The sequence below is a fragment of the Ornithodoros turicata genome, chromosome 1, assembly GCF_037126465.1.
Source record: "Ornithodoros turicata isolate Travis chromosome 1, ASM3712646v1, whole genome shotgun sequence".
Lineage (NCBI taxonomy): Eukaryota > Metazoa > Arthropoda > Arachnida > Ixodida > Argasidae > Ornithodoros > Ornithodoros turicata.
The window spans coordinates 235241328-235268349 of NC_088201.1; the positions used below are offsets into that span (position 1 = coordinate 235241328).

The 27022-nt window shown below is 46.9% G+C and overlaps 1 protein-coding gene, 1 long non-coding RNA gene and 2 other non-coding genes across 4 annotated transcripts; 3 read left to right on the forward strand and 1 right to left on the reverse strand.

The window, feature by feature from the left end:
- Positions 1-44: 44 nt before the first annotated feature.
- On the forward strand, positions 45-13802 carry LOC135379109 (zinc finger protein 678-like). Its single transcript, XM_064612364.1, has 3 exons — positions 45-279; positions 3909-4058; positions 11806-13802. The coding sequence occupies exons 1-3, from the start codon at positions 144-146 to the stop codon at positions 13374-13376; spliced, it is 1857 nt and encodes a 618-aa protein (XP_064468434.1). The 5' UTR covers positions 45-143; the 3' UTR covers positions 13377-13802.
- On the reverse strand, positions 10469-10541 carry Trnat-ggu (transfer RNA threonine (anticodon GGU)). Its single transcript has one exon. It is a non-coding gene; the product is annotated as a tRNA-Thr (tRNA).
- Trnai-gau (transfer RNA isoleucine (anticodon GAU)) lies at positions 10889-10961 on the forward strand. The gene has a single exon. It is a non-coding gene; the product is annotated as a tRNA-Ile (tRNA).
- Positions 13803-25245: 11443 nt separating the features above from the next.
- Positions 25246-25758, forward strand: LOC135377194 (uncharacterized). Its single transcript, XR_010418095.1, has 3 exons — positions 25246-25296; positions 25357-25407; positions 25708-25758. It is a non-coding gene; the product is annotated as an uncharacterized LOC135377194 (long non-coding RNA).
- The last annotated feature ends 1264 nt before the right edge of the window (positions 25759-27022 follow it).

Genomic DNA, 27022 nt, shown 5'->3' on the forward strand with positions numbered 1-27022 from the left:
ACTTCCGTATCCAATTTTCTCTTTGTCACAATTTACGTGGGACGATGACAGCCATCAGTTTACTCCTCGTGAAGGAAGAGGCGAGAGATCCTGGTGTCCTTGAGTGATCACGTTCCAGCCCCTCGGATTCACAACCTGAAAAGATGCAGCTCTCACCAGAGTTCAGTGGTCAGCTCGTGAAAGTGAAATCGGAACCACCCGATTTTGCCTGCCTGCCAGAAGAGGGCCAGGTACAGCTACAGCAGTGCAACGAGCCTTCACCAGGAGGTGATGCTGATGGTAAAATCCTCGCACAAACTATACGTTGAAGGTAGTAAGATCTTGTAGACATGCCACTCAGACCTCTGGCCACGATGGCTCAGTTGCTAGCGTGTTCACTTACTGGTCCCAAGGTTGCGGGTTCAAACCCGGGTGAGGACACCAGCAAATTGATGGCGGAGTACAAGTTGCTCAGACACCCATACAACCGTTGATCCATGAGAAACACGCAACAAGGGCAAGGGGTTTCTCATGGATCTAGGGGTCAGTGGCCTTGTGGGGAAGGTCAGTCTACTCGAATGTGGTCTTGACCCTGTTACGCGTTGTTCGTGCATTGGCAGGACGGTGCTGTTCCAGACACAGTGTCGGCCCTTTCGTTAAAACCGGCATTATATGCGGAAAATTCCGGAGCAAAAATGGTGATCAGGTACGCCGTACCGTCGCTTGGCTGTACACCGAAATAAATATTTCAAAATGAAATACTAAAGAATCAACGCTTAAAATTTCACCGTTTAGAATTCATTTTTTAGAATAAACCGCTTAAAAAAATACACGTTCTAAAAATAGAGGCAGTTAAAATAAATCATGGTTAGGTGTAGGAAGGTGATGTTCCGTGTGATAGTTTATGGGCGATACAATGTTCCCTTTTCCAGAACCCGCTATTGTGATGTTTCTTACTCGTGTTTGTATTGTTATCAATTACATTTATTTGCGTAACAGCTACACAAAATATCCAGTCTTAAAGTGATGAGGACGATGCGCGTATGAATACCAGACATGTACAAGATACTCAAAAATGTATTTAAGATAAGATAATAAATACTAACGTTAGAATGTAATTAAGATAGTTTAATTTTCATGTATTTATACTCTAATTAAGATAGAGCACAAAATACTTCAAAAAGGTATTTGAAATACAATTAAGATACTATTCATCCTTGAACACAAAAAGTCACTGGTCAATGCGGCACCCCGCGCTAAACCCCGCGCACTGCGCTAGCCGCTGCTGTGTGATAGGATAGGAGTTATTTAAACACAAGTCCCAAAAAGATTACAAAGAGATACCAAATAACTTCACTAAGTATATGTGACCCAGAACAAAGCAAACGTTTAGCATGTCCCTGCTTGGCCAGGTCAGAAGCCTGCGTCACCGCGTCAGGGCACACATAATAGAACCCTCACTGGCCAAGGATTAGTACAAACGGGGCATGATCTCTAAATGGAGACTTCCAAGAAGGGCCAATGTCCGGGTCCAGAGCCACTATCCGGGTCAAGTCCGAGGGACTCAGGAAATTTCCACTGAACAAGAAAGATAATGGAAAGACGAGACACAGAAAGTTTGAGAGGGAGATCCAAAATATCTAATTAGAGTATTGAGTAGAAAATACCATAAAATGTATTTTAAATAGAGTACAAATACACAAAATAAAAAGCATTGAGTAGAGTACCAAAATACCGCAAATTGTATTTAAAATACAATATTTTAAATAGGATACTCCAAATACGTACAAGTCTGATGAATACGGCGTGTAGCAGACGACGCGCTGCTCCGTGATGCAGACGAAGCCAGCACCTGTGTCGTGCCCCTCTCGCGCTCCTGGTGCCTGCGAGCCCCTTTCATTCGTTCCTAGTAGTCTGTGGCCAACGGCCACAGTATTAAAGCGCTCTTGTCCTTCCTGACTGGTCTGTCCATCAACTACATGGGCATTCACTCTTGACCCTTGAGCCTGCCGAGCTCTGGACTAGGCTAACGAGCTTCGGGAGGATGGCGGAAAGAGCATAGCCATGGCGGTGTTGTGGACAGATTGCGCGGCGACGGTCATTCACGCTGGATGCTATTGTACCATCTGTTACACTCAGCAGAATTTAAAGTGGCGTCAATTTGAGTTGAGAGAGAGAAATACATGATGACGATGATATGGATGAAAGATGATGAAAGTCACTGAAAAGGTTAGCCAGCTGTAGGGATCAAACCCACATCTTCTGGATTACCGGACCAGGGCGCTACCAATTGAGCTAAGCTAACACGCCTCTCCAGCGCCTTTCGGGGTGCGTCATGTGAAAGGACGATAAAACCAGCCACTCACTCTCATTCACCCTCCTTTCACTCTTACATTTTTTGCTCACTCATACACACATTCATACGACGGAAATCGACGCAAGCGGCACCTGTTGAACAAGAGAGAAACTGTTCCAGCCTCAGAACATCAGTTTCTCTCTTGTTCAACAGGTGCCGCTTGCGTCCATTTCCGTCGTATGAATGTGTGTATGAGTGAGCAAAAAATGTAAGAGTGAAAGGAGGGTGAATGAGAGTGAGTGGCTGGTTTATGGTCCTTTCAGATGACGTACCCCGAAAGTCGCTGGAGAGGCGTGTTAGCTTAGCTCAATTGGTAGCGCCCTGGTCCGGTAATCCAGAAGATGTGGGTTCGATCCCTACAGCTGGCTAACCCTTTCAGTGACTTTCATCTTTCATCGTTGATTTCTTAGGCAATTTGAGGCTTTGTTTGTATCTGCCCCTTCTATGTTGTTCCAGCCTCAGAACATCAGTTTCTCTCTTGATGATATGGAATTTGAGTTGAAGCCAGGAGACAACGCTTCGAGTCTGTATATCTTTACCACTGGCTCAGGAGTTTTGTGGCGACTGCAGCACATGCTCGTTTGATACGGTGGGCATAAGTAGGATTCAGGATGTACAATTTCAGCTGCAAAGTAAAAAAAAAAATTCATCCGAGCGGTGGCAATGCTCGGAAGTTTTGTGACCATAGTAGGACCGATAATTCTACATTTTGTACAGCAAAAAAGATAAGGAAAACAGTCACAACTACCACTTACAGATCAAGCTGATTGGCTCACTTTCTTTTTGAGCTTTCAGTGCTACACCAGAAAAAAGATCAATTGATAGTACGGTGCCTATAATGTCATTTTTCGTGCGTAAATCAGGACTTTGAGCCCAACGCAAGTTTTTTTTCTTTATCCTGAACATCCGGGCTCTACTCATTATTGTAGTTCTCTTACGACATAAAGGTACAAAATTATTAATGTTATTATTGTAATAATAGTACAGTATGACACATGTTTGTAAGGCACCGCTCACACAGCCCAGCTTCAGAGCTGGTGGTAGTGAGTGTGGACCATCAACTGGAGTTAGTGGAGATTAGTCACTGAGCAAAAACTTCAAAAGTTGGTTGTGCCAATCGGCCAATCAGCATGAGGAGCAATGCCACATGACTCCCATTGGTGTGATGTGATTTCGTTTGTGCCGAACTACCAGGCAACTCCAGCGGATATCGCTGAGAGATCATTTTATTTATTTATTTATTTATTTTCCACTACTGCCAAAGAAACGTATCTGTATGCATTACCTTAAAGGGGTACTAAAATGCAAAAATGCACTAAAATGCAGGGGCTAGTTCGCGTCAGAGCAGAAAGCTGGCACAAGTGAGCGTGGCTTAGGAAGATGTCATACATCTGGTTATCTCACCCCATATAGTCACAGAGTATTTCTGGATTTGTCGACCGACGTTGTATGCGATGTGTACGGGTAGGTTACAACACAGTGTGATTAGGTTCAAAACGGATATGGAGATAAACCGTCGCATGAGATTTGCGATATGGCTTACTTCTTCCATTTTTTTGTTGTTTTACTGCAGGAGTGACAGCTGGGAGGCACATCAAAGAAGAACCTAAAGAGAAGCCTCCAAATGAACACCCAATCGTAGAAGTCAAGACAGAGCCTTACAATGTTGCAGTCTTGACAGAACAGGACCAGATGGGACATAGCTGTGATTCAACATGGGAAGGTAAATACAAAATGTTCGAGGGAATTTCTATACCCAGGCCGTGACACATGGGCAATCTTCAATAACCATTGAAACCAACAGCCATTCAACGTGTGTGCAGTGTAACCAGCCAACCATTGAGAGTCAGTCACATGCAGTGCTCTTTGAAAAGTCCATGCGTTGGTGGCGCTGCGCATGTTCCCAATGGCCATTGGCTACAATGGTGATTGAAGACTGCCTATATGACAGGAATATTAGTCAACATGAAACTGCATGGCGTCATACAGACAAAAACAGGTATGCAACAGAAAGACCTTCAGTTTTCTGCTCGTAACACACCAGCTGAGCCCATTTATTGTTACGTTGATTACTTATTATGATTACGACCTTTGAGATAACGATACTTCCAATAATAAGGTCTTTATTGCTGGTTCCTGTCATCTCACCCGTTGGAGCACATGTGAACGTGACATCAATACAACGATAATCGTGAAAGCGTCTGTCTGCATATATCGATCAGAGTTCTCCCGATGGATGGTAAGACGCATCCGCGCATGAGAGGAGGATGTTCCCTCTCAGTTTCGTTTTTTTTTCTTTTTTTTTTCTTGTTCGCTCTGTGCTACAATGGCATCTGTGGTTTTACCGAGGGAACGAACACGGATCGACCTGAAGTTGCACGTACACTGAGGACTTCCAAAACTTGAGTTGGCAGACAGTTGCGCGTCGCCACGGAAACGCGCGTCAATGGATTGACAGCGGTTGAGGTGCGTCCTTCTGGACGATGCAGTTCAGGCTGTGAGAATGATGATGTCTACGGCACTGGATGACGCGTACTGGAGGAAGTCGTCAATCTCAAAGGATGCGTGGGATGGAGAGCCTTACATTCACAGGGGTGGTATCCAATGCATTGCTCCGTAGGCGAAAGCGTGCTGGACGAACGCAATGCATCCTGGACAGGTCCTGGTCGCACGTCACAGCAAACGTCAAGGCACACGTGACCTTAAAGATGGCGGCGCCCGCGATCGGCGGCCAAACCGTTTGTAAACAATGCGGTTGTTGTTTCTGGACGACGTTTTGGATGTTTTTCGATCACGGTAATTATTTTTATCCGATAATCTCGCAAAAAAACGCGCAGTTTTACACATAAAGCCTTGTATTGTTGACAACTTCCAAAGATGTGATGACGACCGCACGTTAAGACTTACCGAGCCGATGCGATGTACTTAAACTAAGGTGAAATGGACTACCATGTTGCGGAAGAAGCACCATATAGTTTACGCTGGCAAAATACGGCCACCTCTTGGTGTTATGACGGCGAAAATATGTCGGTAAGCGGCAAAACGACATGTAAACAAAGTCACATGACCTCAAAATGACGTTTTCTATGACGTGCGACCAGGACAAGATGGCAGTTTTGCCAAAAGCACCCGCTTGAGGGTAGTTACAACAATGGCGGGTTTGTGTCACCCCTGTGCTTACATTGAATCACTGGGTATGTTGTCCTTGGGGAAAGCTTTTGGCTCTAAGCCCAGCTGGGCGGGCTGAAATGCAGCTTTAGAACTGGGCAAAATGCTCTTGCACTCGTAACAAAGGTGCGCATGTTCTACTTTTTTGTTGACACTGTTCCACCTGCACCGTTCTTCTTCGTTGATGTGATCCGTACTGGTGATTTCGCACAAAGCTTGCTTTGGACGACAGCTGTAATGTACTTACAGCTATCAGATTTTGTGTACCAGTCAGTATCGTAATCAAATGGGGTAAACTTTTAAGCAGATGCTCTCTCCTGCGGAAAGTTGGCAGAGTTGACTGTCCAAACTCGGAGATCCTTTATCCAACTTCGCGTTACGGCAGTTTTTGCAGAATTTCACCGCATATGTTGCGTTTCTAACTGCGAAAGGTAACCATGCATGTGACTGAAGGAATCAAGTGTGATACCTAAAACGCACCGATGCAGGATCCACATCGCGCTTAAAGGGACAGTCCGGGAAAACCGGAAGTTGATTTTTTCCAACTGCCACGGAGGCTTACATGCTGTGTCGAAAGTTTCAGCTCAGAAAATGGCGTGGTTTTCGAGATATCGAATAAAAAATACTCCTCTGAAGACATCCGGTTTCGTTTTTCTCCCTCGCATACTCCTTGCCCCAAGGATCCTCTATGTACGTCAGCCGTCACGTGAGCATGACGTCCCCAATGGACAAAGTGGAGCGGAGGACTGCGCCGTTGCTGGGAATGCAGAGAGGTGTTTTTGTCTATGAGTGTACTGAACAGAAGGCTGCGTCGTGATACCTGTCTTTACATTGACGCTACTCTGCATTTTCGTCTACATAACGCGTGATTGCTACTCAAAAACATCCTAATGGACAAATGCTAGCACGCAACAATCAACTATCGCGCAAACAGGCTTCCTCAAGTCACGTGCGGCATTGCTCTTATGCACGTCACGCGAGAGCTCGCTGCGTCCTTTACTCAGGACCAACTGCGGCATAGAAAAAAATCGATTATAAATCATGCGGTACGATTTCTTCTGAAATATTTTGCACAGTTGTTGTGAAGAGTATTAGAAATCATAAGGCGATGTTTCCCAGACCTTTGTTTTCGACCGGACTGTCACTTTAATCGAGATTAGGCAGTGCTCTAGTGCACAATCTCTGCCTAATCTCGATTAAAGTGACAGTCCGGTCGAAAACAAAGGTCTGGGAAACATCGCCTTATGATTTCTAATACTCTTCACAACAACTGTGCAAAATATTTCAGAAGAAATCGTACCGCATGATTTATAATCGATTTTTTTCTATGCCGCAGTTGGTCCTGAGTAAAGGACGCAGCGAGCTCTCGCGTGACGTGCATAAGAGCAATGCCGCACGTGACTTGAGGAAGCCTGTTTGCGCGATAGTTGATTGTTGCGGTACGATTTCTTCTGAAATATTTTGCACAGTTGTTGTGAAGAGTATTAGAAATCATAAGGCGATGTTTCCCAGACCTTTGTTTTCGACCGGACTGTCACTTTAATCGATATTAGGCAGAGATTGTGATCGCCCTCAGGTGCGGACAAAGTGAGTCTCGGTGACAGAGATCAACAACGCACGCACTTGTCTACCGTTCGCGAACATGATTACACACACACTTGAAGGAGGGTTGGTGCAGAGGCTTCCTTTCACCCTCTCCTTCTCGCTATTCGCACTGCCGCTTCTGGGTTGGCAAGATGGCGGCGATGACACTAAGAAAACAACGTCGACGAATGCCGAAACAGATGAAATAGCATTTGTATTAAGGGGAAATTACTTCTATCATCTACCATCACAAGTTTGGTTAGGTTGAGTTTTGATAAATTAAAGTTTGATGCGAATCGAACGTGTGCTGCCATCTGGATAGAGCGTCGTGCACTAAAATACTTGCGGATTCGGGCTCGATAAAAATCAACGGATAGTCCTGGAATTCTACAAAATGTGCCATTGACAAGGGTATAATACAAGGAGAACACGCCAGTACTTCTGTTTTGCCGATATTTTATGCCGTTTCTGAGCGCTGCGCGAACAAACGTTCCCTAATGTCTTGCGCAGAAGTCATTCTCCCTTAATGTGAATTTTTCGGCTGCAAATGAACATCATGATCACAAACGTCAAGTGCTGATGGTACGGCATGCTCAGCGGGATTGCACCGATCCAGATTGTGTGTGACGGTGCGCTCTGGGTATAAAATGACGTGAGCGCAAACTATTGTCTGGACACCTTGTAATTCTGAAGATCAGCTTAAACTCTTAATGCTGTAGCTGAACGCACTAATACCAATACTGCTGTCACAAGGGCCGTCTTCAACGACCATTGAGATTGATGACCATTGAAGATGCAGGTAGGCCCCCTAGCATGTAATGTGTCAGCCTACCAGAAAACATTGGATCCAACCCTCTTTGAGAAGTTGACGCATCACCCGCTTGGTGGCGCCACACGCATTTTCGATGGACGTTGGCCTCAGCGGAGACTGCCCGTGTGACACGGTAATAAGATTAGACAGATTAGAATAGACATAAATTTTAATAAAATAAATTTCATTGTATGCATTAATTTCGGTACGCCGAGTGGGGCACCAAGTACCTTCTTATTCGTAACGTATCTTTGACACGTGGGGAGCTCCTGGACGATTGGAAGATAGCCAAGGTTGTTCCACTTCCTAAAACAGGTTGCAAACTAAACATTGCAAATGACCGGCCGATATCCCTTCTGAGCACATGTACATGAGGCATTAGAACATGTCGTATATAAGCATATTTCAAATATCTGTAAAGTAAGTCAACATGGCTTTCGCCACTGCCTAAGCGCAGTGACACAGCTTGTGAACACAACCCATGATCTTGCTAAAGTTGTAGACGCTCGTTGACAAGTTGGCGTTACTTTTATTTGATAGAGTCTCTCACAGGATTATTATGAAGGAAATTATAAGAGAGGAACTTTATACCTGGTTTTCCAATTACCGTTACAGTAGAAAACAATTTGCCCACACGAATAACGCCGACTCGTCCTTCGTAACAGTTACACCCGGTGTTCCCCCAGGGCTCGGTCCTGGGTCCTTTGTTGTTTTTAATTTTCATAAATGATGTTAGCATGGGTATCGGTGATAAAGTGAACTTTTTTGCCGATGACTGTGTATTCTATTCAGAGATTAGTGGCGGTGATGACTATGCAGGTTTAAATAATTGTTTGCAGAGAATATCAGACTGTTATGAGACTTAGCAGTTACCTCTTAACATAAAGAAGTGTGTGGTCATGAGTGTCACTCGCGAAAGGAGACCGCCCACCTTCGATTATTGTATTAACTCGATGAATCTCTTGAGGGACTCCGAATACAAATACCTGGGCGTTTTTCCTACGTCAAACTTGCTCTGGAATAAGCACATCCAATACATAACGAGGGCTGACAAGAAATTATGGTTCCTAAAACGTCATTTTCGTGAATGCACAGCTCATACGGAGTTAACAGCACTGAGAACATTAGTCCGTCCTATTTTGGAATATAGTTATAATTTCTGGGACCCTTACACCAATGCGAATATATTCGACTTCTTGAATCCGTTCAAAGGAGAGCGTTACGTTTTATTTTCAAGTCGTACTGTCGTTACACCTCAGTTTCACCTCTTTACGCACAGTCTGACTTAATGCCACTGGGAGAGCTAGAAAGACCCATCGGCTCCAGTTTCTTTTTTTTTTTTCAATTACTCAGTGGTCAATTTCGAACTCACCATAAGTACTACATCACTCTGCATGTACCCAGATCAACGCGGCTAAGCCATCAGAGCACACTCAAAGCATTCCGGTGCAGGAGTGACTGCTTTCAACACTCGTTCTTTGCTCGAACTGCCGAAGAATGGAATGAGTCTGAGTTCTTCGCGTCTGAGTTCTTCGGGCAAAGAGGACGATGACAGTGTGGCTGGTTTAGCAGGCAGCCATCACTGGTGTTCTGTCAACAAAGAATGTCCCGCCGTCTGCTCTTCGCTGGTCCCCATTCATTCTCAGGGGCATTCGCGAAGCATTTCTATATCTCGGGTGTTGACGAATTTACCGAATACTTTGAGCTTCCTACATTTGTGTATTCTCTCTGTCACCTTTCTGCAGAATGTAACATCTCCGCCATCTCTTTACATAGAGCAGAAATTTTTGTGCCAGCCTCTATGGAATGCCACGTAATGCGAAGAAAAACAATACCAATCTAGTGAACAAAATTAGGTATTTTTCAAAACGTTCAAGGGGTTAACTTTTAAATCGTGATTTCAGGCACAAGCGGGCACAGGGCAGGTTGAGTGGACCATATCCTAGTTGCAAGCCGTACCTAACGTCTAACAGATCCTGAAAAACCCACGTGGGTGAAAATATCCATCCTCGAATTTTAATATGCAATTCAGCCGAAACTACTGCGAGAATGGCGAAAAAGAGAGCTTATGTTCCATGTGCACGCCAGTAACGAAACATGAACGATTTTTTTTCAGTCTAACAAGAGAGAAACTGATGTTCTGAGGCTGGAACAACACAGAAGGGACAGATACAAACAAAGCCTCAAATTGCCTAAGAAATCAACGATGAAAGATGAAAGTCACTGAAAAGGTTAGCCAGCTGTAGGGATCGAACCCACATCTTCTGGATTACCGGACCAGGGCGCTACCAATTGAGCTAAGCTAACACGCCTCTCCAGCCACTTTCGGGGTGCGTCATGTGAAAGGACGATAAACCAGCCACTCACTCTCATTCACCCTCCTTTCACTCTTACATTTTTTGCTCACTCTTACACACATTCATAGGACGGAAATCGACGCAAGCGGCACCTGTTGAACAAGAGAGAAACTGATGTTCTGAGGCTAGAACAACATAGAAGGGACAGATACAAACAAAGCCTCAAATTGCCTAAGAAATCAACGATGAAAGATGAAAGTCACTGAAAAGGTTAGCCAGCTGTAGGGATCGAACCCACGTCTTCTGGATTACCGGTCCAGGGCTCTACCAATTGAGCTAAGCTAACACGCCTCTCCAGCGACTTTCAGGGTGCGTCATCTGAAGGGACGACAAAGTCCAGCCACTCAATCTCACTCACCCTCCTTTCACTCTAACATTTTTTGCTCACTCATACACACATTCATACGACGGAAATCGACGCAAGCGGCACCTGTTGAACAAGAGAGAAACTGATGTTCTGAGGCTAGAACAACATAGAAGGGACAGATACAAACAAAGCCTCAAATTGCCTAAGAAATTAACGACGAAAGATGAGTCACTGAAAGGTTAGCCAGCTGTAGGGATCGAACCCACGTCTTCTGGATTACCGTCGTCCCTTCAGATGACGCACTCTGAAAGTCGCTGGAGAGGCGTGTTAGCTTAGCTCAATTGGTAGAGCCCTGGACCGATAATCCAGAAGACGTGGGTTCGATCCCTACAGCTGGCAAACCTTTTCAGTGACTTTCATCTTTCATCGTTGATTTCTTAGTATCTGTTTTGTACCTGTCCCTTCTATGTTGTTCCAGCCTCAGAACATCAGTTTCTCTCTTGTTCAACAGGTGCCGCTTGCGTCGATTTCCGTCGTTTGAATGTGTGTATGAGTGAGCAAAAAATGTAAGAGTAAAAGGAGGGTGAGTGAGAGTGAGTGGCTGGTTTGTCGTCCCTTCAGATGACGCACCCTGAAAGTCCCTGGAGAGGCGTGTTAGCTTAGCTCAATTGGTAGAGCTCTGGACCGGTAAGCCAGAAGACGTGGGTTCGATCCTTACAGCTGGCTAACCTTTTCAGTGACTTTCATCTTTCATCATCTTTCATTTTTCCAGTCTACTCGAAAGGGTTGAGCTAGTACATCGTTGGCTAGTTTTCACTGGAATCGCTTAGCTGTGTCATATGCGCATAATGGCTCGGAAGCCTTTCCTGCACATTCGGGGTCACATGATGGCGGATATATAACTGTGCATATTTAAGCATAACCTAATTATATGACACTGAAACAAAAATTAACAAAAATATTCATACAAGAAAAGAAAAGAAACAAAATGCTGTGACTGTTTCGAATTGAGCTTTGATTGTTCGGTGCGAAAGCCCTACACTTCACTACTTGTCAAATACCGGAGTGGTGTGAGTTGCATTAGCTCGTGGCCTCAGTCATACACAATGGGGATTATTTGTGGAGTTGGAATGTGAACGGCCTGGCTTTGTGAATGTGGTGCCATCTAGTTTTTCATAGACCGAGAATCAGAGATGCTTCTTGTCTGGTATGCCGTCGTAATGTCCCATTTGTGAAATTTCAGACGCAAGAGAGAAGACTGATACGCTCCATATTAAGGACAAGCCCAAAGGCACTTGTGATCAAGAATACTCTTGTTGCGCTTCTTCAAGTGCACAGTTCAAGATCTGCACAACAACAGTTGAACTGCAGCCAGACGGCACTGCACAATTCACTACGAATGACCAACCCGCTGAGCGACATCGAGACCAGAGCAAGCCACGTGCACCTGCATGCATGTCCAAAGCCATCCTCGAATGCCACATGTTTGCAGACTGTCACAAAGAGTCTGAAAAGTGTTCCACTACTCCTCCAACGGATATACAGATGGGAGACAAGGGTTCTGTCTGCCGTGCGGAGTTCAGTCAGGGCGGGCACCAACGGCAGCACAAGCGAGCACACACTGGCGAGAAGCCATACAAGTGCAATGTCTGCCCTGCGGAGTTCAGTCAGAGCTGGCACCTACGGCGGCACAAGCGAGCACACACGGGAGAGAAGCCATACAAGTGCGATGTCTGCCCTGCGGAGTTCAGTCAGGGCGGGCACCTACGGCAGCACAAGCGAGCACACACGGGCGAGAAACCATACAAGTGCGATGTCTGCCCTGCGGCGTTCAGTCATGGCGCGACCCTACGGCAGCACAAGCGAGCGCACACGGGAGAGAAGCCATACAAGTGCGATGTCTGCCCTGCGGAGTTCAGTCAGGGCTGGAACCTACGACAGCACAAGCGAGCACACACGGGAGAGAAGCCATACAAGTGCGATGTCTGCCCTGCGGAGTTCAGTCATAGCGGGAACCTACGGCGGCACAAGCGAGCACACACGGGAGAGAAGCCATACAAGTGCGATGTCTGCCCTGCGGAGTTCAGTCAGGACGGGCACCTACGGCAGCACAAGCGAGCACACACGGGCGAGAAACCATACAAGTGCGATGTCTGCCCTGCGGAGTTCAGTCAGAGCGGGAACCTACGGCAGCACAAGCGAGCACACACGGGCGAGAAACCATACAAGTGCGATGTCTGCCCTGCGGAGTTCAGTCAGGGCGGGAACCTACGGCAGCACAAGCGAGCACACACGGGAGAGAAGCCATACAAGTGCGATGTCTGCCCTGCGGAGTTTAGTCAGGGCGGGAACCTACGGCAGCACAAGCGAGCACACACGGGAGAGAAGCAATACAAGTGCGATGTCTGCCCTGCGGAGTTCAGTCATGGCGGGCCCCTACAGCAGCACAAGCGGACACACAAGGGGGAGAAGCCATACAAGTGTGACGTTTGCCATGCAAAGTTTAGCTACAACGGGAATCTACAGCAGCACAAGCGGACACACACGGGCGAGAAGCCATACAAGTGTGATGTCTGCCACGCAAAGTTTAGCTACAACGGGAATCTACAGCAGCACAAGCGGACACACACGGGCGAGAAGCCATACAAGTGTGATGTCTGCCATGCAGAGTTCAGTCAGGGCGGGAACCTACGGCAGCACATGTGGATACACACGGGCGAGAAGCCATACAAGTGCCATCTCTGCCACGCAGAGTTCAGACACAGCGGAACCTTGTCACGTCACAAGCGAACACACACGGGTGAGCAGCCATAAAATTGCAACCTCTGTACTGCAGTGTTCATCCACAACCCAAACTTGCGGTTTGAAACATATGTGCAGTCTCTGTCGTGTAGAGTATCGCAAGCAGACAGCCTGGTGTGAGAAACCATAAAGAAGCCCTCTGTTCTGCAAACCTGAGGGACAGCACAAACCTGCAGTGAAAGAAGACCTACATGGGTGTGAAGCCATACAAGTGCAACCTATGTGCTGCAGAGCTGGAACGCACAAAGTTAGAGAAGCCGCTGCTAGAGCTAGTTCAGCCAGAGCATGAACCTGTGACCTAACATGCAGCCACGACACACTTGGGGTAGTGACCATACAAGTGCTTAGAGGCCGCGTACACGTTAAAGTGCAACAGTCCTGGGCTGTCGCATGTCCTTGATGCAGACATCTGAAGGAGCACATGCTAATGCACAGATAGGCGATGCGATCTGTATTCCGCCGTATTTTACTTGTGTTTCACATTTATGAAACTCTCACTCACGAACAGGTGGAGGGTAAAAAGAGGTGGTGACACATGTGAAACGTAAACAAACAACCAACGAAGGGACAGCCATACAATGGCTCTGAACTGCTAACCAATGTTTACTTCCATGAACAACATGCATTGCATTGTTTCCGTTTTGCCTCTGTGTTCCTTTCTTTATTCCTTTCCTCTGTTTATGATGAATGCTTCGTTTACGCCCTGCATCTCCTCACCTGATGACATAAACGAATAAATCAACCCAAAGAAAGAAAAGGATATTTCTACAAGACGTCACGGCTTGTAAGATGAATTCCTTTGTGAATCATTTGTGTTACGAGCATCTGTTGTGGAATGCGTTGCAATTTGTTAACAGTTTCTGAATGAAATCTCAGGAGAAATCACCAAGAGATTATTGTGCATAGTATGAGAGAGTAAGGACTGTGACGTCAGTCTCGAGAAGATTGTTTTTGTTCGTTTGTGCCGAAAGGGTTGACCGGAGACTGCAACGGCTAGAAGTACCGCTCCCGTCAACCTTAGTAATAACATGGGAAGAAAAAAAAATGGCCTCGTTCCGTCATATGCGCTGAAAAGTAATGAACCATGCACGCATCTGTGCACTTAACCTGGTCAAAACATGCAGTAAAAATGTGTCATATATGCGGTAAAAACTCGAGCTGTATATGAAGCTGTAAACTTTTTTAACTGGATACGTTGGGGTTGCAGTGAAAGACCACCAAAGCGGGATATTAAAAAGAAAAATAATAATACCAGGCACTGTTTGGATGATATGAACCGTTGAAGTTTGCCACCAGGTACCGTTGAGTACTGTCTCGAGAAGTTCTGGCACCTGTCAGTCAAAAAATGTTCTGTGTAGTTCGAAATTGACCTCCGTACGTCGCCCGTTGTGAGAGGAGCATAGACGAAGACTGAAAGTAAGGTGCGCCGGCACAACCCTCGGTAGGGTGGCGTCAGGAACGGAAGCAAGCAGATCGCCGACCGGCCTTTGCGAGCCCCTCGTGTACACCTTTCACCACATCCAAGGATTCGACAGGCAGGAGGCCTCCCATTTCAAGCCTCCGGATGGCTCGTGCAAGGAAGACTAAGTGCGTTTTCACTAACTGTATCTCCACAGCTAGCACTGGCTTTTCAAAGAGCGCTTGTGTTTCTCCGACAGCGCCGCTGTCCTCGGAACAAAACGTGTTCACCACGTCCTTCAGGTTGTCGAAGTGAGCGGCGTAGAGATCTACTGCCTCCAGCCAGGTTCCCCTTCTTGTGACACAACATGTTCAGGGAGCAGGGGAACGTCTGGCATCATTGCTCGGTATGTTTCTCTTTGACTTGGCGCCTTCACAAAAACTTTCTTCCCGACTGACACCTTCTTTGGCCCCCTAACTTTTTCTGCCATGTGCTTGAGGCCGTGCACCAAACACGTTACGTGCACGAGGTTTGCATAGAAAACTTTTGTTGCTGTCAGAAGAAGTTGCCTCAGGACAGAAGCCGCCAATATTTCGAACAGAGACTGTTCTTCTTCTGGGCACCGTCCTCATCATTGGCATGGTATTTAAAGGGTTAGGTGTGACGTGTTTAAAGGTTCATGCGAATTGTGGGTCAACAGCCCGGAGGGAAGAAAGGTTCCGTACGGGGTTTTAAGGCCGGAGTGAATGGCTGCTTTGTTAGAGTGTGGAGGGGATTATGTGAACGTAGTGATCTACGCTACAGACCGGTTACAGAAAAATGGAAGGTTCACGAACACGTGGACGAAACGGGACAACAGGCAAGAATTGGCAAGCATAGCGAAAGATAAGGAGGTTCGTGATTACGTGGGGAAAATTCCAGAACCAGCAACGGTTCGTTGCTGACAGCAGCCTTTATCATGTACGCAGCTGCACCTGCATAAGATATCCTAAAGTTTTCTCTCCGCCCCCATCTGGCCAGAGTAGCTTGAGAGCATCGTTTACGAATCTGGCTACGGTGCCGTGGTTTGTTTTCTCAAGTGTTCAACTCGCAAGCAGATAAGGCCTCTGGAGCTTTGATTATCGTCAAGCTTTCCAACAACCAGATGCGCAACATAGCGACTGCAGCGTCCCACATTGGGCCGTTTCTAACAGAAGACCTTGTTTCATTCACGGCTTTCTCGTACAAAAGAGACAGGTGATTCTTTCGGAGAGTCGATTCTGCCGGTATCTTCCTGCGAGTGTACTTCTCGAGGCAATTTCTTAACGTCGAATTTTCGAGTTTTCACCACGGAATATGTTAGTTGCGACAAAGTCTTCAGAAAGGTCTTCCGCACAAAATTCGTCAAACTCTCAAGGCGCGAGCTCGCAGGGTGGGGATGTAGAGGTTGCTGAAGTTCTGCTCCCCTTCGCTTTTTTCAGAAATGTGAGACCTCACATGCTGGTCCAACTGGAACTTCCTCTCTGCATTGACCTATAAGAGACAGAAAAAAGAGAAAAACAACGGAAAAATTGAGTCAGGAAACATAAACAGCCGTGACAATGAATTTCTGTGAAGCAAATAAGAACTAGAGAACGACATTGATGTTGTGTCGTTAATAAGCGACTTTGCGCGTACATTGTGTCGCAAAGCAGGCCCCATTTACGCTTATTTGCTCGAAAGATTCTCGTTCGTAATCCTCCGTAATGCATGAAAGCCCATGCCTTGTAAACGTTAAGGCATGAAACTTAAGTGTTGCTCGTCTATATAGTTGAATGTTCCATGCTTTCTTACCTTCTTCTCGCACATCCTGCGGAATAATGCCCTTCCGTCGGTGCACAAATCTGGATTCTCTGTCGTCCATGTCTTGTGGAGGCCTGAAATTGAAGGCTTAGGTCTTGACACCGCAAGGAAACTACGTAAAAGCGACAGACGAACGATAGGCGCCAAGAGAACGCGCCATACTCTCTGTTGCAGACAGAGAGGGCACAGTCTGCATTCAGCGCAATCAGAGCGGCGTGGATGCAGCAGGGACGGAATCTCAAGAAGACGTCACGATGCCAAGTATCTAATCGGCGGATTGCAATGCGAAATGTGGTTCAGATTTACGTCATATGCGACGAGCAGGGGAAATATGCAGTAACCCAGGCGAAAATTTGAGCTGGGAAGTCAACTGGTACCAGCTCGTTTCCAGTTCGCACCAACTGGAACAAACTGGTACCAAACTGGTGGCAGCTGGAAAGTAAACTGGTACCAGTTCAAGCTGGGCTGGTGGCAATTGGGCACTTTGTGGTACCAGTTCAAACTGGACTGGTAGCAACTGGGAAGTGAACAGGTACCAGTTCAAGCTGGGCTGGCGGCAACTGGAAAGTGAACTGGTACCAGTTTAAGCTGGGCTGGTGGCATGTGGGCACTGTGTGCAACCAGTTCAAGCTGGGCTGGTGGCAACTGGAAAGTGAACTCGTACCAGTTCAAGCTGGGGAGTTTCGGTTTCAGTGCCAGGACAGGTAAATATGAAGATTGCAAGACGAAGTTATAAAAACGATCAGAAAATAACTTTATTAGTAGAAATAATCATATTTCAATTTTTGGTAAAGCTCGTTAGCGTTAACGAAAGTTATTTTGGAACTTTTATATTTGTATTTTGTGCGTTCCTGGTCCCGCGATGAATGATGCGTTTACTGTGCAACGGTCGCTTGCTTAGCAGCATGCTTGTACAGCGATGATTTTTGCCCGTTATGTTCTTAGCGTGATGTGTGACATAGGCGTTGGTTTTATAATCTAAAGGATTTGTCTGCAAGTTACGACAGTGCGACAGTACAATGAGCGCCAGCGGCCGGGCGGGTGGGTGTTATAGGATTACAGCTTGACTACAACTGTGGAGACCGCTTTATATCGTGAGTACCATATGCTTAAGTGCTTTTCTCTTGTGCACCATTTAGAAATATTACTTCCACTAGAACCTTTTCTCTTTGTTCTGCGTCACATTCGTGGCACCTGCAAGTGCATGCCGCTTTACGAGTAACACCCGGTTTATGTTACCCATACCAGCAACCTTTTTCATTCATGTTTTTGTTTTTGCTTTTTTTTGTTCATTCTCGTGTTTTAGATCCTTCGCACCACGGATGTTCTCGAACTAGCATAGTGCGCCAGAGTAGTACTCATTGCCCCCGAAAGCCGGCGAATCTCTTAGTTGAAAGGTCCAACTACTACACAACGGAAATGTTGAGAGATTCGCATACTTTCCGAGGCCACGACTGCTCAAATTGAGTGACTGTCCAGGCACACACCACAATTACATGTTGCAATTGAATACATATTCCCTTGTGCCTTTTCAACTTTCCAGAAACGTTAAGCTGCTGGGGCTCAAAGGAAAATATCGATCCATTGTGTGCTATTAAGAACATCTCAAATACTTTGTTGAATGATTCAAGATGTCCACAAGGCAGTCAAGCAAGGGACCAATCAACCATGAAGTATTATCTATTCCATGTAACTCTGTAGTTCATCTACTGCTATAATTTAACTATGTTATAGTTACGCTACATGTACATTAGAATATGCGTAATGTTTGACTACAAATAAAATGCAATTTTGCATTGCAGTTCTTTGGATCTGCCGTTGCTGGGAACAGCGATTCTGCAAAGGGGCACCGGTTACATACAAGCTATCCTCTGTCCGAACAGGCCGCTCTAACTGAAGCCACTTCAACCGGTCCTAGCTCAACAATGAGGTTTGCAACCAGTTCCAGTCGAGACTGCGACCGGTTAGAAACCAGTTGGTCTAACTGGTACCAGTTGATCGAACTGGTCCCTGTTCGATAACACAGTTTGCCCAGTCCCAGTTGAAACTGGGACCGGTTGCAACTGGGACTGGGTGAACTGTGTTATCGAACAGGGACCAGTTGTCCCAACTGGTACCAGTTGATCTGGGGCCAGTTGAATGGGTCCCTGTTCGATAACACAGTTCAAATGGTACCAGTTAAAAAAATTTTCGCCTGGGAACGTATGAAATATGCACTTACATGCACTTAAAAGATACCGCAAATCGTTTGGGACAAGGCTCAAATTTGCTTTAGTGTCACCACCAGTGTAAACCATGTTCAGGAAAGAATATGTAGAGCTGGGCACGGGTGCGAGAATACTCGAGGGTACCCGCAGTTACCTGCATATCGTCACGAATTGCGGGTAGGAATTCGCGGCCGGTGCGGGTAAAATGCGGGTGTACCCGCAATGTGTGACTGCGGGATGACCCCAACTACGTGATCCCTCTCTGTCACACGCGAGCTCAGCAGTGCCCTATGTTGTTGGCCATATAAATCAATTTGCCACACAGCAGCAGGCAATTGCTGGCGGGAGAGTTCGATTATTAATGCAGACATACATGGCTCTCCCGTGAATTGCAGTTTGTTGATGTGGTGTTGCGGTCCCAGCATGGAACCTTTAATGCAAACGTGGTAAGATGTGCTAAATTTTGAGCTGACTTCGGAAAAATTATACCATACTTTGTAAAGGTAGGGGAACTGGATGAGGACGAGTGGCTTTGATAACCCAATCAACTTCAGTTAATTCGACTTTGGCAGCAAACTTGATAACACAGTGAACTTTCGTGATTAATTCGCCCGTGACAGGAATGCGAAAGTTTATATCAAATTGTATCAAGATTGAATTGAAGAATAGGTTAAAAAATGAGCGAGATCAACTTCCCTTTTATGTATTAGTGTGTGTACTTGAAACGTGCATATGAAAACATGCCGTCGCATGTTATAGAACCGCAAGGACAGCAAGTTGACATCCTCCGAGAAACCATCCTGACAAGCGAGCTCTGATCGTATGTAATAACTTCTCCATGACCATTTCATGGCACTTTCAGTTGGCATTCGACTAGCGCTCGAACTCATAGCTGGTGACCCCAATTTTATAGCTCCATCTCTGTGTGTATTGCCCATTACTATCATCCGCGGTAACTGATAACATTTGTGCACCAGCATAGTACACAGTAAGCAGTAGTACAGCTTTGAGGTATTCGAGTAATATGAAGATATAATAAAATTGCACAACCAAATACAGGCATCACTGACTCGAGAAAAATAAGTGTAACCTAATTATATGACACCAAAACAAAAATAACAAAATACTCATGCGAGAAAAGAAATGAGTAATGAATCGAGATCAGCTTGTTCCGTCTGAACTACTCTTTATCTCTCGGCAAATACCGGAGCATGGTGCAAGCCCAAACAGCACAATGTACTGAAACTCAAGTGCAAGGGGGTGGCCGGGTAGGTGGAAAGCCTTGAACAGACCCGTCAAACTAAAGAACACTGATAAGACACATACCGTCCACCCCCATTGCACTCGACATTCAGTACATTGTGCTTGTGCATCGTGCAATCGTGCACAATAGGGATTATTTGTGGAGTTGGAACGCGAACAGTGTGACAAGGCATTGCTAATGTGGTGCCATCTAGTTTTTCAAAGATCGAGAATCGGAGATGCGCCTGGACTGGTATGCCCTCAGAATGTCCCATTTATGAAATTTCAGACGCAATAAAAAGTACTGATACGCACCAGTAGTGCCAGCTTGTCCACCACCCTATATGTTGACGCTGGACAGGTTAACGACAAACTGCCAGCAGAGAACGGAGAGCTCGAGGCGGTGATGGGGCATGATCCTCGTCTGATTTCAGGCAGCCGCGTTGCGCGTCTACTGGAGCACTTCAGAAACCAGGAATTTGAGCACGGCTACGGCATAAACCCGTGCGCCTCCTCCCAGACGTTCGGCAAACGAGCCTTGGGTATGAGGCGAAAAATACGACCGAGCACTCGTCTGATGACCCTGGTCGTTGTCTTTCACTTGGTTGTGCCAGCTTGTCCACGACCCTATATGTTCACGCTGGAGAGGTTAACGACAAACTGCCAGCAGAGAACGGCGACCCCGAGGCGGTGATGGGGTATGGTCCTCGACTCATTTCAGGCAGCCGCGTTGCGCGCCTACCGGAGCACTTCAGAAACCAGGAATTTGAGCACGGCTACGGCATAAACCCGTGAGCCTCCTCCCAGACGTTCGGCAAACGAGTCTTGGGTATGAAGCGAAAAATATGACCAAGCACTCGTCTGATGAGCCTGGTCGTTCTCTTTCACTTGGTAGCGCCAGCTTGTCCACGACCCTATATGTTGACGCTGAAGAGGTTAACGACAAACTGCCAGCAGAGAACGGCGACCCCGAGGTGGTGATAGGGTATGGTCCTCGACTCATTTCAGGCAGCTGCGTTGCGCGCCTACTGGAGCACTTCAGAACCCAGGAATTTGAGCACGGCTACGGCATAAACCCGTGCGCCTCCTCCCAGACGTTCGGCAAACGAGTCTTGGGTATGAAGCGAAAAATACGACCAAGCACTCGTCTGATCAGCCTGGTCGTTCTCTTTCACTTGGTAGTGCCAGCTTGTCCACGACCCTATATGTTGACGCTGAAGAGGTTAACGACAAACTGCCAGCAGAGAACAGCGACCCCGAGGCGGTGATGGGGTATGGTCCTCGACTCATTTCAGGCAGCCGCGTTGCGCGCCTACTGGAGCACTTCAGAAACCAGGAATTTGAGCACGGCTACGGCATAAACCCGTGCGCCTCCTCCCAGACGTTCGGCAAACGAGTCTTGGGTATGAAGCGAAAAATACGACCGAGCACTCGTCTGATCAGCCTGGTCGTTCTCTTTCACTTGGTAGTGCCAGCTTGTCCACGACCCTATATGTTGACGCTGAAGAGGTTAACGACAAACTGCCAGCAGAGAACGGCGACCCCGAGGCGGTGATGGGGTATGGTCCTCGACTCATTTCAGGCAGCCGCGTTGCGCGCCTACTGGAGCACTTCAGAAACCAGGAATTTGAGCACGGCTACGGCATAAACCCGTGCGCCTCCTCCCAGACGTTCGGCAAACGAGTCTTGTGTATGAAGCGAAAAATACGACCGAGCACTCGTCTGATGAGCCTGGTCGTTCTCTTTCACTTGGTTGTGCCAGCTTGTCCACGACCCTATATGTTGACGCTGAAGAGGTTAACGACAAACTGCCAGCAGAGAACTGCGACCCCGAGGCGGTGATGGGGTATGGTCCTCGACTCATTTCAGGCAGCCGCGTTGCGCGCCTACCGGAGCACTTCAGAAACCAGGAATTTGAGCACGGCTACGGCATAAACCCGTGCGCCTCCTCCCAGACGTTCGGCAAACGAGTCTTGGGTATGAAGCGAAAAATATGACCAAGCACTCGTCTGATGAGCCTGGTCGTTCTCTTTCACTTGGTAGCGCCAGCTTGTCCACGACCCTATATGTTGACGCTGAAGAGGTTAACGACAAACTGCCAGCAGAGAACGGCGACCCCGAGGTGGTGATAGGGTATGGTCCTCGACTCATTTCAGGCAGCTGCGTTGCGCGCCTACTGGAGCACTTCAGAACCCAGGAATTTGAGCACGGCTACGGCATAAACCCGTGCGCCTCCTCCCAGACGTTCGGCAAACGAGTCTTGGGTATGAAGCGAAAAATACGACCAAGCACTCGTCTGATCAGCCTGGTCGTTCTCTTTCACTTGGTAGTGCCAGCTTGTCCACGACCCTATATGTTGACGCTGAAGAGGTTAACGACAAACTGCCAGCAGAGAACAGCGACCCCGAGGCGGTGATGGGGTATGGTCCTCGACTCATTTCAGGCAGCCGCGTTGCGCGCCTACTGGAGCACTTCAGAAACCAGGAATTTGAGCACGGCTACGGCATAAACCCGTGCGCCTCCTCCCAGACGTTCGGCAAACGAGTCTTGGGTATGAAGCGAAAAATACGACCGAGCACTCGTCTGATCAGCCTGGTCGTTCTCTTTCACTTGGTAGTGCCAGCTTGTCCACGACCCTATATGTTGACGCTGAAGAGGTTAACGACAAACTGCCAGCAGAGAACGGCGACCCCGAGGCGGTGATGGGGTATGGTCCTCGACTCATTTCAGGCAGCCGCGTTGCGCGCCTACTGGAGCACTTCAGAAACCAGGAATTTGAGCACGGCTACGGCATAAACCCGTGCGCCTCCTCCCAGACGTTCGGCAAACGAGTCTTGTGTATGAAGCGAAAAATACGACCGAGCACTCGTCTGATGAGCCTGGTCGTTCTCTTTCACTTGGTTGTGCCAGCTTGTCCACGACCCTATATGTTGACGCTGAAGAGGTTAACGACAAACTGCCAGCAGAGAACTGCGACCCCGAGGCGGTGATGGGGTATAGTCCTCGTCTCATTTCAGGCAGCCACGTTGCCTGCCTACTGAAGCACTTCAGAAGGCAGGAATTTGAGCACGCCTACAACGTAAAACTGGTCGATTGCTCCGAGACTTTCAGCAAAATTAACCTTGAGTTAGATGCGATAAATACCATCGAGCACTCGTCTGATGGCCCGGGAGGTCCTGTTTCACTTGGTAGTGCCAGCTTTTCCTTGATATCCACCTGAGTGAAAGAGCAGGACACGACATGAACACGGAGGCATTACTGTGGAAAGAAGTTGAGCATCACTGTGAAATGAAAGAAACCACATGCGCTGTATGAATCACAAGAACCGCAGCCTTAGTTATAGTTGATTCACCTCTTTCCCCCGTAGTCTTTGTTCCACTTCGCGAAATGGTGCCTGACTTCAAGTGTTTTGCTGGCATTCGCTTCTACATCTACTACGCGCACATCTCCCTTGAACGCGTTCGCATTGCATGCTTCTGGCTTATGCTTGTGCTCGCGTTTCAGTTTCCTCGGATGCCTCAGCACTGCGCATGTTGAGATAAATGAAGTATGTTGGCCGCGTCGTGAATATTGTTGGAAATTGTTGCACCAGTTAGCATGCAACGCAAAATCAACCATGAAGTGCAGTAATAATAAACCTCTACCCGATAAACGTCATCATGACTTTAGTAGGAGACTGAAACCGAAACATATCGGAAAGGGAGAGCTGGGTTCCACGAATGGGCACATGTTCACTGCATCTTATGGAAAGAAAAGTAGGACCGAAGGTAGATTCCTTTTCAGATACCATCGTAATCCCCTCAAGACCGAAGCTTCAGTGCGCGACCTTGTTCGCCACTATCTTTGAAAGTAGTTCAACTCTATCAAATTGCCGCCAGCGTCGAACATTATGACGTCATTTGTTTACAAACAAGGAGAGGTCTATTATCGAACTCAAGTTTTGCACATGTATTTCACTTTTTACTTTTCAAATTAGTTGAAAATTGCTTTTTTAAAGGAGCATTCTAAGGCATATTTGGTCGGATTAAATTTGCTTTCATTCGATGGAAAGGGGAATACAGGAGACGCCTGCAAAATATCTACGCTGAGGGAATTGTCGTTGCAGTGCAATCTGGATTATCAACTTTGCTGCCCCGAGAGGCCAGCGCGGCTGAGTCACCCGCCGCTCTGACGCTGAATGTTTCCTGCACGCCGATTGGCTGTGAACAATTCGTCTGCTACTGGAACAGCTAGCTGCGTTTCCTCTGGAATCTTTCACTAAGTTTAGCTTGCAGAATTCACGAAGCACAACGCAGCCGTAAAAAAGAAAAGTAATACACAAAACGCCCGTCCTTGAGTGCATTCCGAGCCTGTCTTTGCACCGCGTACTGCTGAATAGCCCATCATGTGGCACAGGAGATGCCCTCAATACTGCGACGAACGGCGGGCGCCCTCCTTTCACTGTTTTCGGCTGGACCTATTTTCAGTGGAAGACGTCTCCGAAACTGTTCGACATCTTGGCCACACAGTTTTGCTACGTTGGCGAATGTTTGTTGTCGGTGTCCGTGGTCATGCCGTGCGCTGTGCCGGGCTGCGTGAATCGAAACACGAAATGGATGCGTGGTTTTCGTTTCCATTGCGTTCCGAAGAACGAGCCAGAAAGAAGCCGGTGGCTTGCTCTAATCCAGCGTAATGACGCTGAACAGTACAGCAACATTTGAGTATGTATTCTGCACTTCAGTCAGGACTCCGCCAAGCATCGTGAAATCTATCGGCGTCCATTTTCCGGGTCTTCCTCAAGCGTGGTGCCACCCCGTCGCAGAATCTGCCAGGTAGCTGTGAGTCGAGGAAAAGACAGCGCTTGGACGCCGGCGATGTACCACCTGCTACTGATGAAACTATCGGCGCGGGGACGATGAGGTGGGTGCCCGTCTCGTTGCATTTTCACTGCAGTGACGCATATATATTACTCTAGATTGAGCCAGTTGTCGGCCAACCGGGGTTGGCAGATCAAGGTCGGACAGTTTTCCGTACAGACGTGGTAAGTTTCTTGAAAGTACACCGTTGATGAATGACGTTGTGAAATACGAAAACAACTTGCAGGCGCATCCCACGGTATCCGTTGCTGAACGCGAGGTCGCTTGGGCTACTTTGACTAGCCACACAGACACTGTAAGGCTGAAATCAGTGGGAAAATATTTCAGAAGTGTAACTTAAGCATGATGATTTCCAGATATCTCAATCGCAAATCACTGGCAGGAACGACAGCAACTGCAGTGCAGCGGTAAGCGGTATTTGTAATAACCAGAGGCCTGTGGTAGTGACATATATTTGCTATGTACAGAATGAAACAGGATATGACAGCTACACAGATGAAGGCACAGATATTCCACACGTGAGTTGCCATTCATATAATGATCCTCATGCCCCACAATTTGTCTTATGTGGAAGTGCTTATACTGCATGATTTTGGTTGAAAGCTGCCAGGACTCCGTTTCCGTTAGGAGCCAGTTGCAAAAGCAGAGCAGGCAACAAGGGTAAAATAAACAGTACTCTCTCACTACTTGTACCATAATGCACATTGTCTGTATAGTTTGCACTGCTAGTCAAGAAATAAGGAACGCATACATTTCACGCTCATGATCTCAGTTGTCTCGCGACGTAAACACCCAATTATTATTAGTGTACATTTCAGGATCCTCAACCGTCACAGAAGAGCGTTGGTACACTGGCACAAGGTCCTGTGGAAGGTGGCCAGAGGTGTACAGACATGCAGGCAAAAGAGACATTCAAAGGGTAGGCATCTACACGAGGCTCCACACTCTAAGAAAAAAAGGAGTAAAACGGGGAGTAATTACAGCTTCTACTCCCCTAGTCTGCAAGTACTCCCCATTTTAGTCCCCTAACCCAACATTTAGTCCCGACATTTACTCCCCGGGACTGCAAATTGTCACTAAACTTCGCGAATGGTCTCCTGAATGCAACAGTCTACGTAAATATGTGCCCTTGGTCAATTTGAACGACATCAGGCTGTATAACTCAGACAACGTAGCAATTTTCCAACCACACAGAGTAAGAAACAGTTAGCGCATCTTTCTTCGCAAATTGTGCCCTAGTATGGCACAAGATTTTATATCACTCGATATATCACGGTTCACGGTTTGTTTCAAAGTATTTCATGCATGCGCACCAATTATGTACCTGGGACTCTTCAACAGCGCGTGAAATGTGGTCTTCACTCTGTGACATTCATTTACTCCCGTGCATTTACTCCCGAAAGGGACTATTTTTTGTGGCAATGCAATTACTCCCCAAAAGGAGTAAAAGTACTCCTTTTTTTCTTAGAGTGCAGGTCCAATGTTTTTATCCCTCAGTTACATATTTATTGCTAATGCTTATTAGTTGCTAATGCAACCGGCACTTAGAGTGGAAAAAACAGTAAGCTGGTACATAGCTCTTACAATCGCACAAGCGAAGTAAGGGTTGACACACATATGTACAACTCCTCTTGGAGTTAATAATAACACGGGGTTGTGTCCCCAAGCAAGTCGGACAGTCCATCAGAAATTGGGGAATGTTTGTTGAACAGAATCCTCTGGCCAGGCCAGTTCTAAGGTTCTGCTCAACAAGCATTCCTCAAGGACCACCGAGGTGCCTCTGATCATGTTTGGGGATGCCACCCTGTGCTATTATTAAGTCTGAGAGGAGTTTTACAAGCAGGCAGAAGCTTGTCCTTGCTTTGGCTGCTAAAGAGGCCACATGGTTCTGTGCTATGCAGGCTCACATTCCACCCAATCTTACCATGTGTTTTGTGTCTGGCACTTTCCTCATGTACTTTTCATGATCTGCAAAATAGGGTGATCATAATTAAGGTTTCATGATTTTAAAAACAGTGAGCAGTACAAAAATGCTGTTTTCGTGTACAGGCTATGCGGCCCGGCGGACACTAGGTGAGATGATTGTCGTCGCCGACAACGGATATATAACTAAATTTCATTAATTACTGAGAT

What these genes read in the sequence shown, in the direction of transcription:
- LOC135379109 (XM_064612364.1), top strand. Translation starts at nt 144, where the DNA reads ATGCAGCTCTCACCAGAGTTCAGTGGTCAGCTCGTGAAAGTGAAATCG. An exon ending in ACCAGGAGGTGATGCTGATG is followed by an intron (nt 280 to 3,908) that starts GTAAAATCCTCG and finishes GTTTTACTGCAG; the next exon opens with GAGTGACAGCTGGGAGGCAC. An exon ending in CTGTGATTCAACATGGGAAG is followed by an intron (nt 4,059 to 11,805) that starts GTAAATACAAAA and finishes GTGAAATTTCAG; the next exon opens with ACGCAAGAGAGAAGACTGAT.